This window comes from Oenanthe melanoleuca, chromosome 11 (genome assembly GCF_029582105.1).
Source record: "Oenanthe melanoleuca isolate GR-GAL-2019-014 chromosome 11, OMel1.0, whole genome shotgun sequence".
NCBI lineage: Eukaryota > Metazoa > Chordata > Aves > Passeriformes > Muscicapidae > Oenanthe > Oenanthe melanoleuca.
In genome coordinates this window covers 13,344,573-13,357,483 of record NC_079345.1, presented here as the reverse complement: position 1 = coordinate 13,357,483, position 12,911 = coordinate 13,344,573, and the positions used below count along the sequence as shown (strand labels likewise).

Sequence of the window (12,911 nt, the reverse complement as noted above, 5' to 3'; positions counted from 1 at the left end):
TCAGTCCCATCGAGAGCGGGGCGCGGCGGGCTCCGTCGAGGCTGCCCGGCCCCGGGGGGCTCCCCGCGCGGCGCTCGGAGCGCAGCCCGCCAGCTCCCAGCGCGACTGGAGCGGCCGCTGCTAAATGAAGCTCATTTAAGATGTGAGGGGTGTTTGCCTGGATGAGCTGCTTGTACGCATGTGCCCGCCCCCGACGGAGCCCCGCAAGCAGCCACAGCCGCAGCCGGCGGGGCCGCTGTGCTCCTCCCGCTCGGCCGGGCACCGAGGCGGGGGCGGCAGCGTCGGAGCAGCACCCGCTCCTACCCCGTCCCCACGGGGAGCCGGGGCTGGCCCCGCTGCAGCGCCCCGCCCCGGTCCCGCGCCCGGGCCCCCGCCGTGCCTCTCGCCCCAGCCCATCCTGCCCCCCGTGTGCCGGGGCTTTCCCGTGACCCGCGCTGCCTGCCCGGAGAGCGTCCCCGCGGCCGAGGGGCCGAGCCGTGCGCTCCCTCTCCAGGAGGGACACGTTGGCTTGGATAAACCTGAATCCTGGCTGCCCGGCTTTGTTTGGGATCTGAGTGAGTCCCGATGGGGTAAAGGGACACGACGCTTCCCTTGGTCTTGCGTGGCTCCCCTTCGCCCCTCGCCGGTGGCAGGGAGCCCGCGCGGCTCCGGCAGTGCGGCGTGCCCAGCTGCCTGCCTGGCTGCAGTGTGCCGCCTGCAGCTCCGGCGCCGGGAAGAGCCCATCACACGCTATTGTGCGGCTGTTGTTTGACAGGAGTGACAGCTAAAATGGAGCTATTACTTTACAAGAAGTTATTAAAAAGGCGCACTTAGCCTGCTGACTGCCCTGGCTCCCGTCCCTCTGGTTATCCATCACATTGAGTTAGTTTAGAGGGAAGACGTTAGCTGGGGAAAGGGCCGGAGGGGGAGGCAGGTGGCGATGTCGGGGAAGGACAGGGAGGAGAGGCCCCGGCCAGCAGATTCCGCCGCGGGCTCTCCCGTCCAGCCCGAGCCTCCGAGCTGCCGGGGGAGCTGCGGGAGGGCGAGCGAGAGCCGCGGCCGTGCCGGCCAGCCGGGGGCATGGCCGCGCAGGGCTGTACTGCCCACAGGCTCCGTGTAAAATGACAGCGACACGGCACTCCCTTAGAGATGCTTTCACATCTCCCACAGGCAACGCGGGTTGAAGGATCGCCGGGCTCCAGAAGTATTGAAACACGGAGGCGTTTAGAGCTGTGCGTGTTGCAGAGCTCTGCGCAGCGGGCAGGAGCGGCGCGGCCGACCCATCCCAGACGGAGCGGGTCGCGGTCTCCATCCAGGTCCTGCCAGCGATGCACGGCTGCACCTCCAGCTGCCCCACGCGCAGCTCCGCTGTCCGAGCGCAGGCACTTTGTGGAAGCAACTTGGAACCAACCCACTCACTAGACCAAACAGATTTTGCAGACTGTACTTTATATGCGTAATTTCCACTTTCGAGTCCGTCTGCTTAAGGAATAGGGCAGCTCAGTACAGTGTCTAACACGAGCGTGCCAGGTGAAGCTCTGATTTCCTTGTGGTTTGGTGCTGTGTATTTGAATGTTAAATTCTTCTACAATGTTCAAAGGTCAGCCTATCCTGTTAGAAAAGGTCATTCTCTTGCTTCAGATTATCTGTTAAATATTTCAGGCGCTTCAAGTCAGGGTGATTGTCAGCGAGAGCGAATTAAAAGGAGAAGGGAGCGGGGAGCAGCGGGAGGGAGCGGGTGCGGGGCCCGCGGGGCGGGGGGCAGCTTCTCCCGGACACCCGGTGAGACCTCGCAGCAAAGGTCCTGAGCTCTTCAGGGTATTAAAGATCCATTTCAGTGTTGCAAGAAGCTTCATGAAGTATTAAGCTTGATGGTCTGGCAAAATCCCAAGTTACATAATTATATTATTCTACTTACTTGAATTGTCCTTTCAATTTCAAATAGAGATGATACAGTCCTCCTCCAAGCGTAGTTTTTTCCATGAATTGTGAAGTAGCTGCTACGTTCCAGCAGTGGACAAAGCGATTCCTCTGTTCTCCTCTTAACCATGTATTTATAGTGGTGTGATAGAATGGTAAGTTCTCTAGTGGAAACTCCTATGCATAAAGAAGTCCTCAATAGGTGTATCTACTTTGCATTATATTCTTTACTAACAAAAAGGTTTACTGTAGTAATGCTAAAAAATATCCAAGACTACTGTATCTGGGCATCATTTACAATTTTTTACCCTCTCTGCAAGTACATAATTAAAATCTGACTGTGCTGTTGTGCAGATTGTTAGGAAACAGGGGGTTGCCTGCCTTTTTTATATTTTATTTTTGGAATGCACAGTATAGCTGATGGCAGAATTTGACTTGGATATTTTTATTACTCATGATGATATAAGAAATGAGAACTGGCCCGATTCTTAGATCTTGGGCTGAATTTGCATTCAAGAGAACTATTTGTGGTCAATTGTCTCTCACCAAAGAGATGGGAGAAAACCTTTGTAATGCCATGTGCTCAGTACAAGTTTGGGTAGTAATTGCAAAGACCCAATCTGCTACAGTCAATTGAACTGAAGAGCTGAACTTCTGGTTTGTCCATTAGAGGGTTGAACAGAGCTATTACACACTTGGGGAAGTGAGCAGCGTTTCCATCCTGTTCTCTTTGCAGGCTGTGTCAAGCTGTCAGTGTGGGAGAGGCTGGGAGTAGCGTCAGTTTGTAGATTTGGGGCACATTTTGCCTCTGTTTACTGCTGCTTTCAGAGACATTTCTCCTGTGGACATCCCTGTTGCTTTGCTTTGCTGGAGTTCTTGTCACAGACAGTGCTTTCACTAGTGACAGGTCTGAAGAGGCTTTCAGTTCCTGTCTTCTGAGCCTGCAGAGTGCAGGTTTCCAGGGAGGAAAACTCTCTGCCACTTGGTCAAACCAGCAGTAAGCTTGACTTAATTAAGCTTGAGTCTGGGAGTCAAGAAAGGCTGAAGACCTTTCCTGTCCAAAGGTTTTGGACAGCCAGCTGTGTATTGTTCTGATGATTATTTTTGAGTAGCAGTAGTTCAGGGAAGGCAGTAGGACTCATTCTGATGTAGGTAAACACCTGCATGAGCAGCTGATGAATGAGTCAGTCACAACAGTGCTCTGCTGCAGCTAAAGGCTTACATTTGTATTATTAGAACTGGGTTGCCTCCTCCTTAAAAATTCCCTTGATTTGCTGTGCTGTGAGAAGTTTTAACTTTAATTTACCTAAAATATTTTCTGCTCTTGAGTAGCAAAGTGTAAAACCCTAGCAGCCTTAAACCAGCAGATATTTGGACATTATTTTTAAACGAGGTTGCAAAAACATAGATGTCAACAGTGAATAATTGTGAAAAGAGATGAGGAGTTACGTTTTAAGTGTTCTGGTACTTGGTTTTGTCAGTACGATTTAGGTGCCTTTGATAAATCCTAATTTCATTATATAATTTCTACAATTAGAAAATTATAGAAAGTGTGCTTCAGTATTGTATTGTAATACAATTATAATTGTATTACAATATGTAATACATAATCATACATAAATATGCACAGTTGGATTTGTAATTTACTACTGAGTAATGAACACTGCAAACTTTTGAATAGTCAGGAAGACAACTCATAGCCTTCAGAACACTTACAGTGCACTTCTCTATTTGGTAGGCAATATAATTAGATCTGTTAGAATATACCTACAGACTTTTTTAGCTTAGGTTGAAAAATTCATTAATTTCAAAATTAGGTTATAATTATTATGGATTGTATCATAGATGGGATCACATTTTTCACTGAAGTCAGGAATTAATCATAAAAATAGTGCTGTGTGGATGATTATTTTCAAAGTGAGAGGGAGGCCGATATTACCAATGCCTCAGCAACTAGATCCTGTCCCCAGAATGAACAGTAAGGTCACTAAAGCACCATGTCAGATTTAACTCCTCTACTGCCCTTGATTTCTTAACATAATCCTTTGAACAAAACATTCACCCGTCCCTATAGAATTAGTACTACATATTTGCTAAGTATGAGATTATTTTAAGCTTAATTTTATTTTCCAAATTAAGAAAAATAATTCTTTTGGTTAATAATACCTTCAAAACAGAGACAGTTAATGCTTTTACACTGTTGATTATAATACAGCAGGAGTTATGGATTAACTTCGCCTGCTCCATTTTGGTGTCATTCATTTGAAAGAAGTTATATCAATCACAATCCATTGGTATCAATATCAAATACTGGCACAGGCTGGGGATCAATAGGTCAAGAGCAAACCTGCAGAGAAGGACCTGGGGGGCAGTAAAGGAGGGTAGATTCTGTCCCTCTGCTCCACTTGGGTAGAGCCAGCCCAGCACAGGGAGGAGCTGGAGCTGCTGGAGAGCCCAGAGCAGGCACCAGGATAAGCAGAGGATGAAGCAGCTCTGCTGGGAGAGCTGGGATTGCTCACCTGGAGAGGAGAAGATTTGGGGTGGTCTCACTGTGGCCCTACAGTGCCTGAAAGGAGCCTACAGAGAAAAATGGAGAGAGACTACATACAAGAGACGGAGTGACAGGACAAGGGGGAATGGCTTCACACTGGTAGGGAGGAGGTTTAGATTAGGTGTTAGGAATAAATTCTTCCCTGTGAGGTTGGGCTTGGAACAACCTGGGATAGTGGAAGGTGTCCTTGCCCGTGGCAGGGGGTGGAACTGGATGATCTTTAAAGTCCTTTCCAACCCAAACCATTCTGTGATTCCATAGAAGCCCCAAATTGATTTGGTGTGTTTGTAGTAATTACTTCTCAATTAACCATAGTAAGTGTTTTTAATGTCTCTGTTAAGCATGATGGCCTCAGCACAGGAGGAGTATCATACTATATAGAATATGCCTATTAATCTGCAGGAGAAAAGTTGGTTCTTTTGTTGGGGGATTATAGTGCATTAATGATAAATCTGGTAGGAAGATTCAGTCTTAAAGCTTCTCATGGAAAATGAGAACAAAGAAAGATGGTATTTCAACAGCCATCTGTCAGTTGGCCTGTCAACAGTATTTTTATATAGGTGAAATTTCACACCAAGGAAGCTTCCAATAGCATTTCTCACCAGGGCTGTGTAAGAGTGGCTGCAGTTTGAAAATTTATGTAGCTCAAACTATTTCTCACTTCCCAGCTACTGTGACGATCACCTGGAAATACAACTTTCTAATTGATGCTGCTTTCTCACACTTCCCAGTAGAAGGGCAATGACCTTACCCAAACATACATTTAATGCTTATAGAATACAGAACCAAAGTACAACATGAAACCTCTGATGACAGGTTTAACAATATTTAATGCCTTAATTCAAAACAGTATGTATAGAATATGAGCCATGCTACAAGTACTTAGAACCTGGGGTAAACTTTATTATATTGTATATAGTGATGCAATGATGCACTACTGAGCATGCAAAATACCTCAGAGCAAAAGATACCGAGTTCATTGTTTTGTACAAGAGCTTAAATGTCAGCATGAGGTTATTTTATTCCTAATTGCTTTTTCAAAAACAAAAGGAAGCTATCTATGTGTATTATATTGTGCTAGAGGGTTACAGACAACTTTGTTGCCACAGTGCATTATGCATTTAGCATTATTCTTCAACCACCTGAAAAAAACAGGAAAATACATTGAACTGTGTCCTCCCAATCATGAAATCTGTTATTTCTTTTGCTGGAGAGAGCCAATTCTATCAATGTGGTTTAAAAAGTCCAAAAGCATTAAGTATTTATCTAAAAAAAAAATCTTACCTTTTCATGAGAAAAATTGAAGGTGGGCATTAAGGAAATATTCTGTCCTGATATGAGAGTCTCGTGTGCTGGCATCAGACCAGTGCATATTGGAAATACCCAGTGAAAGTTCAGAGCTCAGGACACTGCAGCTCAGCCCTGTGGTGCTGTGTATGAATGGGTCAGTGTTCAGCACTGCCATGGTAACCCAGGGTCTGACTGGCACTCAGGGTGGGCACCAACAGCCCAGCTTTGGAGCTGCTCCCTCTTGTCCAGGGCTGCCCTGCCAGGCACAGGGAGCACTCCAGGGACAAGCCAGAGCCAAGAAGGACCCTCTGCACACAGGGGTGCTTCCAGTTGGTGAGAAAGGATGTTCTAGCTTACCAAACAGAATTAGGAATGCAAATTAACTGATGTAAGAGCAAAATTAATAGTATAAACTCACGTAAAATATAAGCATGGTTATTCTCAGAGATTCTTCCAGGATCCCACATACACTGAGCAACTGTAACTTTATCACCACTTAAAATATTTAAAATTGAGTGACACATTTTCTGTCATTATTACAGCCTTATGAGATTTGGGCATAGCAGTGTACATAGAAAATGTGCATTGATTGTTCTGAGTGTCCTATTACATTCTTAATTTCATCTTTGTGTATCTCATCACTTGGCAATACATTTTAGGGGGTTGATGGTCTATCCTCAAAAATGTTAACGTCTTGAAAAACAAAACCAAACAAAAAATCCCATACCTTTCTTATGTAATAAAAATAGTTACTTTCATAATGACTTTGTGCCTGTCTAAAATAAATGTGGTTATAGTTTAATTATAAAAGCAGTTTATGTAATGCTGATACATTTTTATGATTTTAATTTTTTAATGCGTTGTCTTCTCCCTGGAAGTAGCACACATAAATACTGCATCTATCCCAGGATGACTGAACAAGCATTACACTCAGGTTCCTTTCAGTTCTCTAATTCCTAAGTTCTTTAACTCTTGCACATATGGATTTAAACAAAGAAAAATACAGAACACTTCAGGTTAAGCACCATTTAATACAATCAAAATAATTAACGATTAAGTCATCTGAGAAATTTCACAAGTTTAATTTTCAAAAACCAGGTTGTTTTGCAGGAATGAATAAAGGACAAGACCAAATCAAGTGATACAAGGTATTCTGCTTGCTGAAATGCTACACTTCATTTACACACCTTTCTTTTTATCAAATATTACTAAAGAATTGGTACATAAACAACAGTACATGCAATTTGATCCCTTTACTAAGAAAAAATAAATTTACAGTTCTGTTAAATAAAGGCCAAATGCTATTATATACAGTCTCTTAACTGAAAGGCCTTGTGAGACATTCAGGTCTAATTTTAATACTTTCCAAATAAATACCAGATAATGCAACATTTACAAATAACACACCAACAGGACTTTCATGGTAATAACTTTAAAAATCAGAATTTAGTCTTTCAATTAAGCAAATGAGTAGCAGCTCCTTCATAAATATTAAGGCATGTCACATAGCATCAAAATGGAACCGGTGAGCCTCCTGTCGCTTCTCTCTGTCATCTGCTTTCTGAAAAATAATAATAAAAAACACTTTGTGGAATCTAGAGCAATACTGTTACAGAAATGAGCTGTCAAGTGTCAGAGAATGGTTGATTTTTTCCAAGCTATTTAACAAAAGGCAAAAAAGCTTAGTAAAAGCCCCAACAATTAACTTTTAAATGATGTCAGCTTGAAATAGCAATAATCTACACAAAATTGGCTTCTGCTGTTAATGCTCTGCTGCTGTAGTATTTATGACCCATTATTTTCTGTTATTTCTAATAATGCTTTCTAAAAGGAATAATTCAAACCTGGAGACTGCTTCCTGGTATCCATTTTGTCTACATTATAAATACAAGATGAAATTACTCTGGACTAACTGTAAATGTAATTTATGTTACATGTACGTGGAATCCCATTTAAAAACATTCTGTTAAATACAACTTTAGAGCAAGACAGGAGTTCAACCAACAGCTAACAGCACCAAGTAGGAAAAATGTTCTGTGTCTTTTGTTTGTATTATGAAAATGTGAAGTAGGATGCATTTCCCTGTTTATTTATGCAGAACACACACTGACCTGCTGAAAGAGTGAATTGGGTGGTGCTCAGAAAAAAGCAGCATATTTAAATTGTACCTGGAATTCACGTCATGTGCAAAAACGTCCTCTCCCACATCTCCTCCTGTGTGCTACGGCACTTAACAGAGGATGGAAGCATTTCTTCAAGGATTCCTGAACACACAGTGCAAACTTGTGCTTGTGCCATGAAAGAGAATATGTGTAAATCCCAGCATGGGAGAATTTGGCAAAGCAGACTGAAATGCTTTTCAGTTTGCACAGACCCATGTTCTTCCTTTCTTTTTAATTTTTTTTTAGGGAGTAAAATGAAGAAAAGCCTCTCCAGTAGGTGCTGCGTGGGCATTCAGAACTGTGTCTCAGTTGATAAAAATACACAACAATTGTGGCAGAAATCGGTGCCCATCTTCTGCCATGAGAGTTTGTCATCTGCTTTGGCTCAAGGCCAAACATTTCCTCATTACACAATGTTTATGTGTGATAGCAACTCCATTGGATTAAATATGGATTTTACTGCATTCTGGAGCAGCAGCAGAGCTGTCAGTGAGGTTTAAGATATATCAGTCTGGCTTTTTTGGCAGGGACTTTATCAGTGTCAGTAGTATTCTGGATTCAAAAAAGGGGTGGGAAGGAAGGAGTGGCACACTCTTTCCTACACTGAAATGCTTGTCACATTCCACCAAATTTCATAGTGTCACTTAGAAAACCATTTCCACTCCATTTCTTGTATGCTTCCTGAAAAAATTATTGCTTCAAATTTGACAGTAACTGATACTCTGCTGGACCCAGCAAACCCTCTCCAGCAGTATTTCCATGACTGTGCAGTTTTCATGACTGGCCTCATGACCCCAAAGCAAGTTCTCAAGAATGAGAATAAGCACTATTGAGGGCTGTAGCAAATGTAGCAAGATGGTATTTGTTGTAAGATGAATAATGGTGTCAATTCTTCCTCAATTTCTATTCCATTAGATGAAAACTAAAATCTAGTAACTGAGATTTCAAAGGCTTTTTTCTTCAACACATTCAAATTTCTAAGGCAAGACAGAACAACACCTAACCCTAAACCCTACAGTTATTTCAGTACTCCAATACCTGGCTGGTAGATGAGTGTGCAAGAACTACTATAGACAAAGGGCTCCTGCTCCTATTTATCAGCATTTATTTAAACTGCTGAATAAAATGCTGCAGCTTACAGACACATACATCCTCTGAGGGAAAGAAAAGATTTTAAGTGCCAGTTCATTTTCCCTTCCTTTCTTTGCTACATGTACCCCAGAGATCTGCAAGGGAAAGGCATTTAGCCAGGACAGTATTTTTAGAAGAGGATTGGTGAGACAGTAAACTAAGAACAAGCTTAGAAACAAAGAACTTTGGAGTTTAACTTCAAACATGTCAGTGATGCACAACACAGCCTTGGTGAACATTCTTATTTGTTCAGTATCTCAACCACTTCTAAACATTGGGAAGGTAAAAATCCATAGGAAGAATATAGGAATTAACAAATGTTTATACAATGCTCTGAAAATACACACAATTTGTCCAAATATTTGGGCCTATTTTGTGCTGGCAGAATTGGAAATGAGTTTACAATATAACCAATACACCACTTCATGCACACACACCTGGGACTTAACCACAGCTTTAAAAGCACTCACTCTGGGCTGAGTCCTTCCTTACACTACAACGCTTGAATTATTGTATAAAATTGAATTGTTGTATAAAAACTGTTTTGAATGCTGCCCCTAAATCTCCATTTCTCCAGATGGAATTATACGTAGGTAATCCTTGCCCAACTCAAAGTCCAAATACCTGTTCTTGTTTGCTACTCTTGTTTGCTAAAGATATGTTGGACAGAGAATTAAACCCAGGCAGTGCCCAGCCCTGAGCTACCAGTGAGCAGTGCTTTCTTGGTACAGCAGGACATGCTAATGACAGCCATGAGAAACTTTGTATTTCTTTGCTTTGTGTTTTGATTTCCAGCTTTATTATTAGTTGGAGACTGTATTTAACATTTTGAAGAGTGAAGACTGACAAATAACATTTAAATATGAAGCGTGCAAAGCTTATCTGAATGTTTAACAAGGTCATTTTATTTCCACAAGCACAAAAACAAACAGTTCTACCATGTCAGAATGTGCAGTAATTTCATCTGACAGCTAAGATTATGGTTTGGGTATGTAGTAACATTTATTGGCAACTCTGCCAGTTGGGTATGATTGTGAACTGAGCAAAGTTTAGAAAAATGGGAATGCATTTCTTTTGTGACATGAAAGGCCCCTTTCAAAGTGCTTCTTCAAATAAATGGATTTCTATACCCTGCATGTACAATTCAGACCCACAGAGCAAAGCAGCCAATGTGCATGATTGACTCCCTACATGTTCCTGAATGTTAATGTCAGTGAAAAGAGATACACAAAAAAGACTTTCTCCTTATTTTTAGATTACCAGCAGAACTCGAGATAAGTAAACTGAGTTCATGTTCCATTTTCCATAACAGCTCTCCTTAAAACTGCAAAATGGAAAGCTTAGATATGAAACAAAGATGGCTTGCTTAAGCTGAAAATAATAGCTTAATGGAAAGAAGGAAATGAAGAGCAACATGGACAAGCTTAAGTGTCTTAAAGCTTACATAAAAATATTTTTGAACTTGTGGTAAATAGTGAATTTAATAATAACAACACCTTTTGCAACTTAATTCAATCTGTGTCAGACATTATTATACTGCAGAAAAATGTAAAAAGAAAACCCCAATGTACAGGTCTGTAAAATATTAGGGAGTGTTAAATAGCATAGAAAATACATAGAAAATATTCTAGTAAATTAGCTTACCTTTTCTTGCCAGTGTAATATGCCAATTATTGCCAGGATGAAAACACAGACACCAATTAAGGCTATAGCTGTTAGCAGTACAATGTTACTTGGGGTCAAATACAGCTTGGCACTCCAGCTATACAAAAGAAGAAAATCCAAGGAAACATTAATACCCTTCATTAAGAAGCAGGAAACATATTTTACTTACAAAGATGAAAAGAACCTCTTAGGGTAAGACAGGTGACAAGCTGGTCTAGAGAAATGAGCAGCTCTACTTAGAGACTGAAGCTTAATGATGTTTACTTGGAAATATATGGCTTAATGTAATGATTTTCAAGCAATGCCATGTCTAAGTACAATTTCTGTTTAGCTTTTCATGAATGCTGTGGATATCCTCAGGGAATGAGTTTTTTCTCATTAGGAGATTTATCTCCTGCCCTTGCCTAGGACAAAGTAAAATGCAAAAGGAAGCCTTTCAAAGGAATGCCTGGGGCCTGGGGACATGGAGCAGCAGGGGAAAATAACCCTGGAAGATTTTTCCACCACATGAGGAGCTCCTCTCAGGCAGGCTCATGGGTCCAGTTCTCTTTTTTTGAAATTTACCCAGGGACACCTGCAGCTCCAGACAACATAAGCAGTTGATTATGGAAGAAGACCCACAAAATTAAGCATTTTAGGGCTTCTGGAAAACATCCCTCAAATCATGTGAGGTCCTGAGGCCTGGGGAACCCCTTCTTGTACAAGTTTCCTATCATGGGAAAGCTGTCAGCAGCAGGCTCTATGTTGAGGCCTCTCAGGAAATCACATACCTACGTTAAGAAAGAATTAAGCTTTTATTATGAAATCTGATTTCTTTTGGGAATTCCATCCTCTGTTATTCTACAGTGTCCATAAACCCACTTTATATGAAAGTAAAAATAGTTTAAGGATATGATAACAGAAACTGTTTAGCACTACACATACCTTTAAATACTGTAACTACATTTGCATCTGGCAGATGTTATTTCTGTGGTTGTTAATTAGCAACTCAAGCAGCACACCACTTCTCCACTGTTATTTGTTCTCTAGTAAAATTAACTGCTGAACTGATGTCAGAATCATTTCTGCATGATAAATGCAACTGACCTCACTGGTAGATCAAGCGGCAAAACGCAGCTGGAATATTTGACTAATGTTTTCTCTAATAGCAAAAAGAGAAACATGCTCTCTTTCTGGGAGAAATATTTTAATTGCAAAGTGAATTCCATGTTCAAGCTCTCTGCAACCAACCCATTCACCTTTACTTAGAGGGAAACATTCATTCCTGTAGCAATAACTACTACATTCAGAAGGGCTGAAGCAAAGCTTTTCTATAGAACCAGACAGAAATTGCATGTTTGGTGAAACAAAAATGCTTAATTCAGCCATTACCATGCTTGTAATTTGTCACTGAGGATGTTAAATCTAGCAAGTATGTTATTATTTACAGGAGTGGAGCTGGTAATACATTTTGATTGTTTGTCTGAGCTGGTAATAGGTTTTGATTGTTTATGGGCACCATCTGAGAGGCTGTGTAAATACCTGAGCAGCATTTTCAGCTCCAGCTCAGCACTGACCCCCTGCTCTTGCTCTTCAGTAAGTTTCTATATAAATAACCATTTCTAAACATACACATAATGCCTAATTTACACTGTGTATTAATGTAATTTTGGGAAGTGCAAATTCAAATGATGACATTACCTTCGAGGAACATTGTGAGGATAGGGAATGACTATAAGCTGGGAGTTTGGTATGATAGCTGTCCATTCTTGTTTTCTTATGGACTGAAAGAAAAACAAAGGCTGTGTCAATTCCTAACAAACCAACATCCTGACAAGCAAAGAAATTCTCTGCTGAAACATACCAAAGGAGAAATAAAAAAGCTGTGGGTTTAAAAAAACCTTTTAAATATAAGTGATTAATCCCTCTATCTTTGTATAAACCTGCTACTCTAAAAGCTTCAAAATGCTTTAAAACCCACTCCCCAAAAGCAGAAAGCAAAACAGCTATTGCTGACATGAAACACAGCATCTGCTTTAAAAGTATAAAGCAACAACATAATAGGGAAAGAAGAAAAGAACTGATTCTATAAAGGAGGCAGGCAAAACCATTATCCAAATCAGAATTTGGTCCATTTGAGTACCTCACTTTTCAAAGTAGTACCACCAGATCTTTAAAGACTGAAAATGGTGAGGACCCCACTTTTATGTTTCATGTGAAGATTTGAGAATCAC

General features: G+C 41.4%; 1 protein-coding gene across 1 annotated transcript in view; it reads right to left on the bottom strand.

Annotated features, from left to right (window-relative positions):
• Positions 1-6,751: 6,751 nt before the first annotated feature.
• Positions 6,752-12,911, bottom strand: part of ITFG1 (integrin alpha FG-GAP repeat containing 1) — a 69,964-nt gene continuing 63,804 nt past the window's right edge. The window contains exons 16-18 of the mRNA XM_056500540.1: positions 12,379-12,461; positions 10,678-10,795; positions 6,752-7,301 (exon numbers count right to left, since the gene is read on the bottom strand). Of these exons, the coding sequence (XP_056356515.1) occupies positions 7,242-7,301; positions 10,678-10,795; positions 12,379-12,461 (261 nt within the window). The 3' untranslated portion in view covers positions 6,752-7,241. The remainder of the gene's footprint in view (positions 7,302-10,677; positions 10,796-12,378; positions 12,462-12,911) is intronic.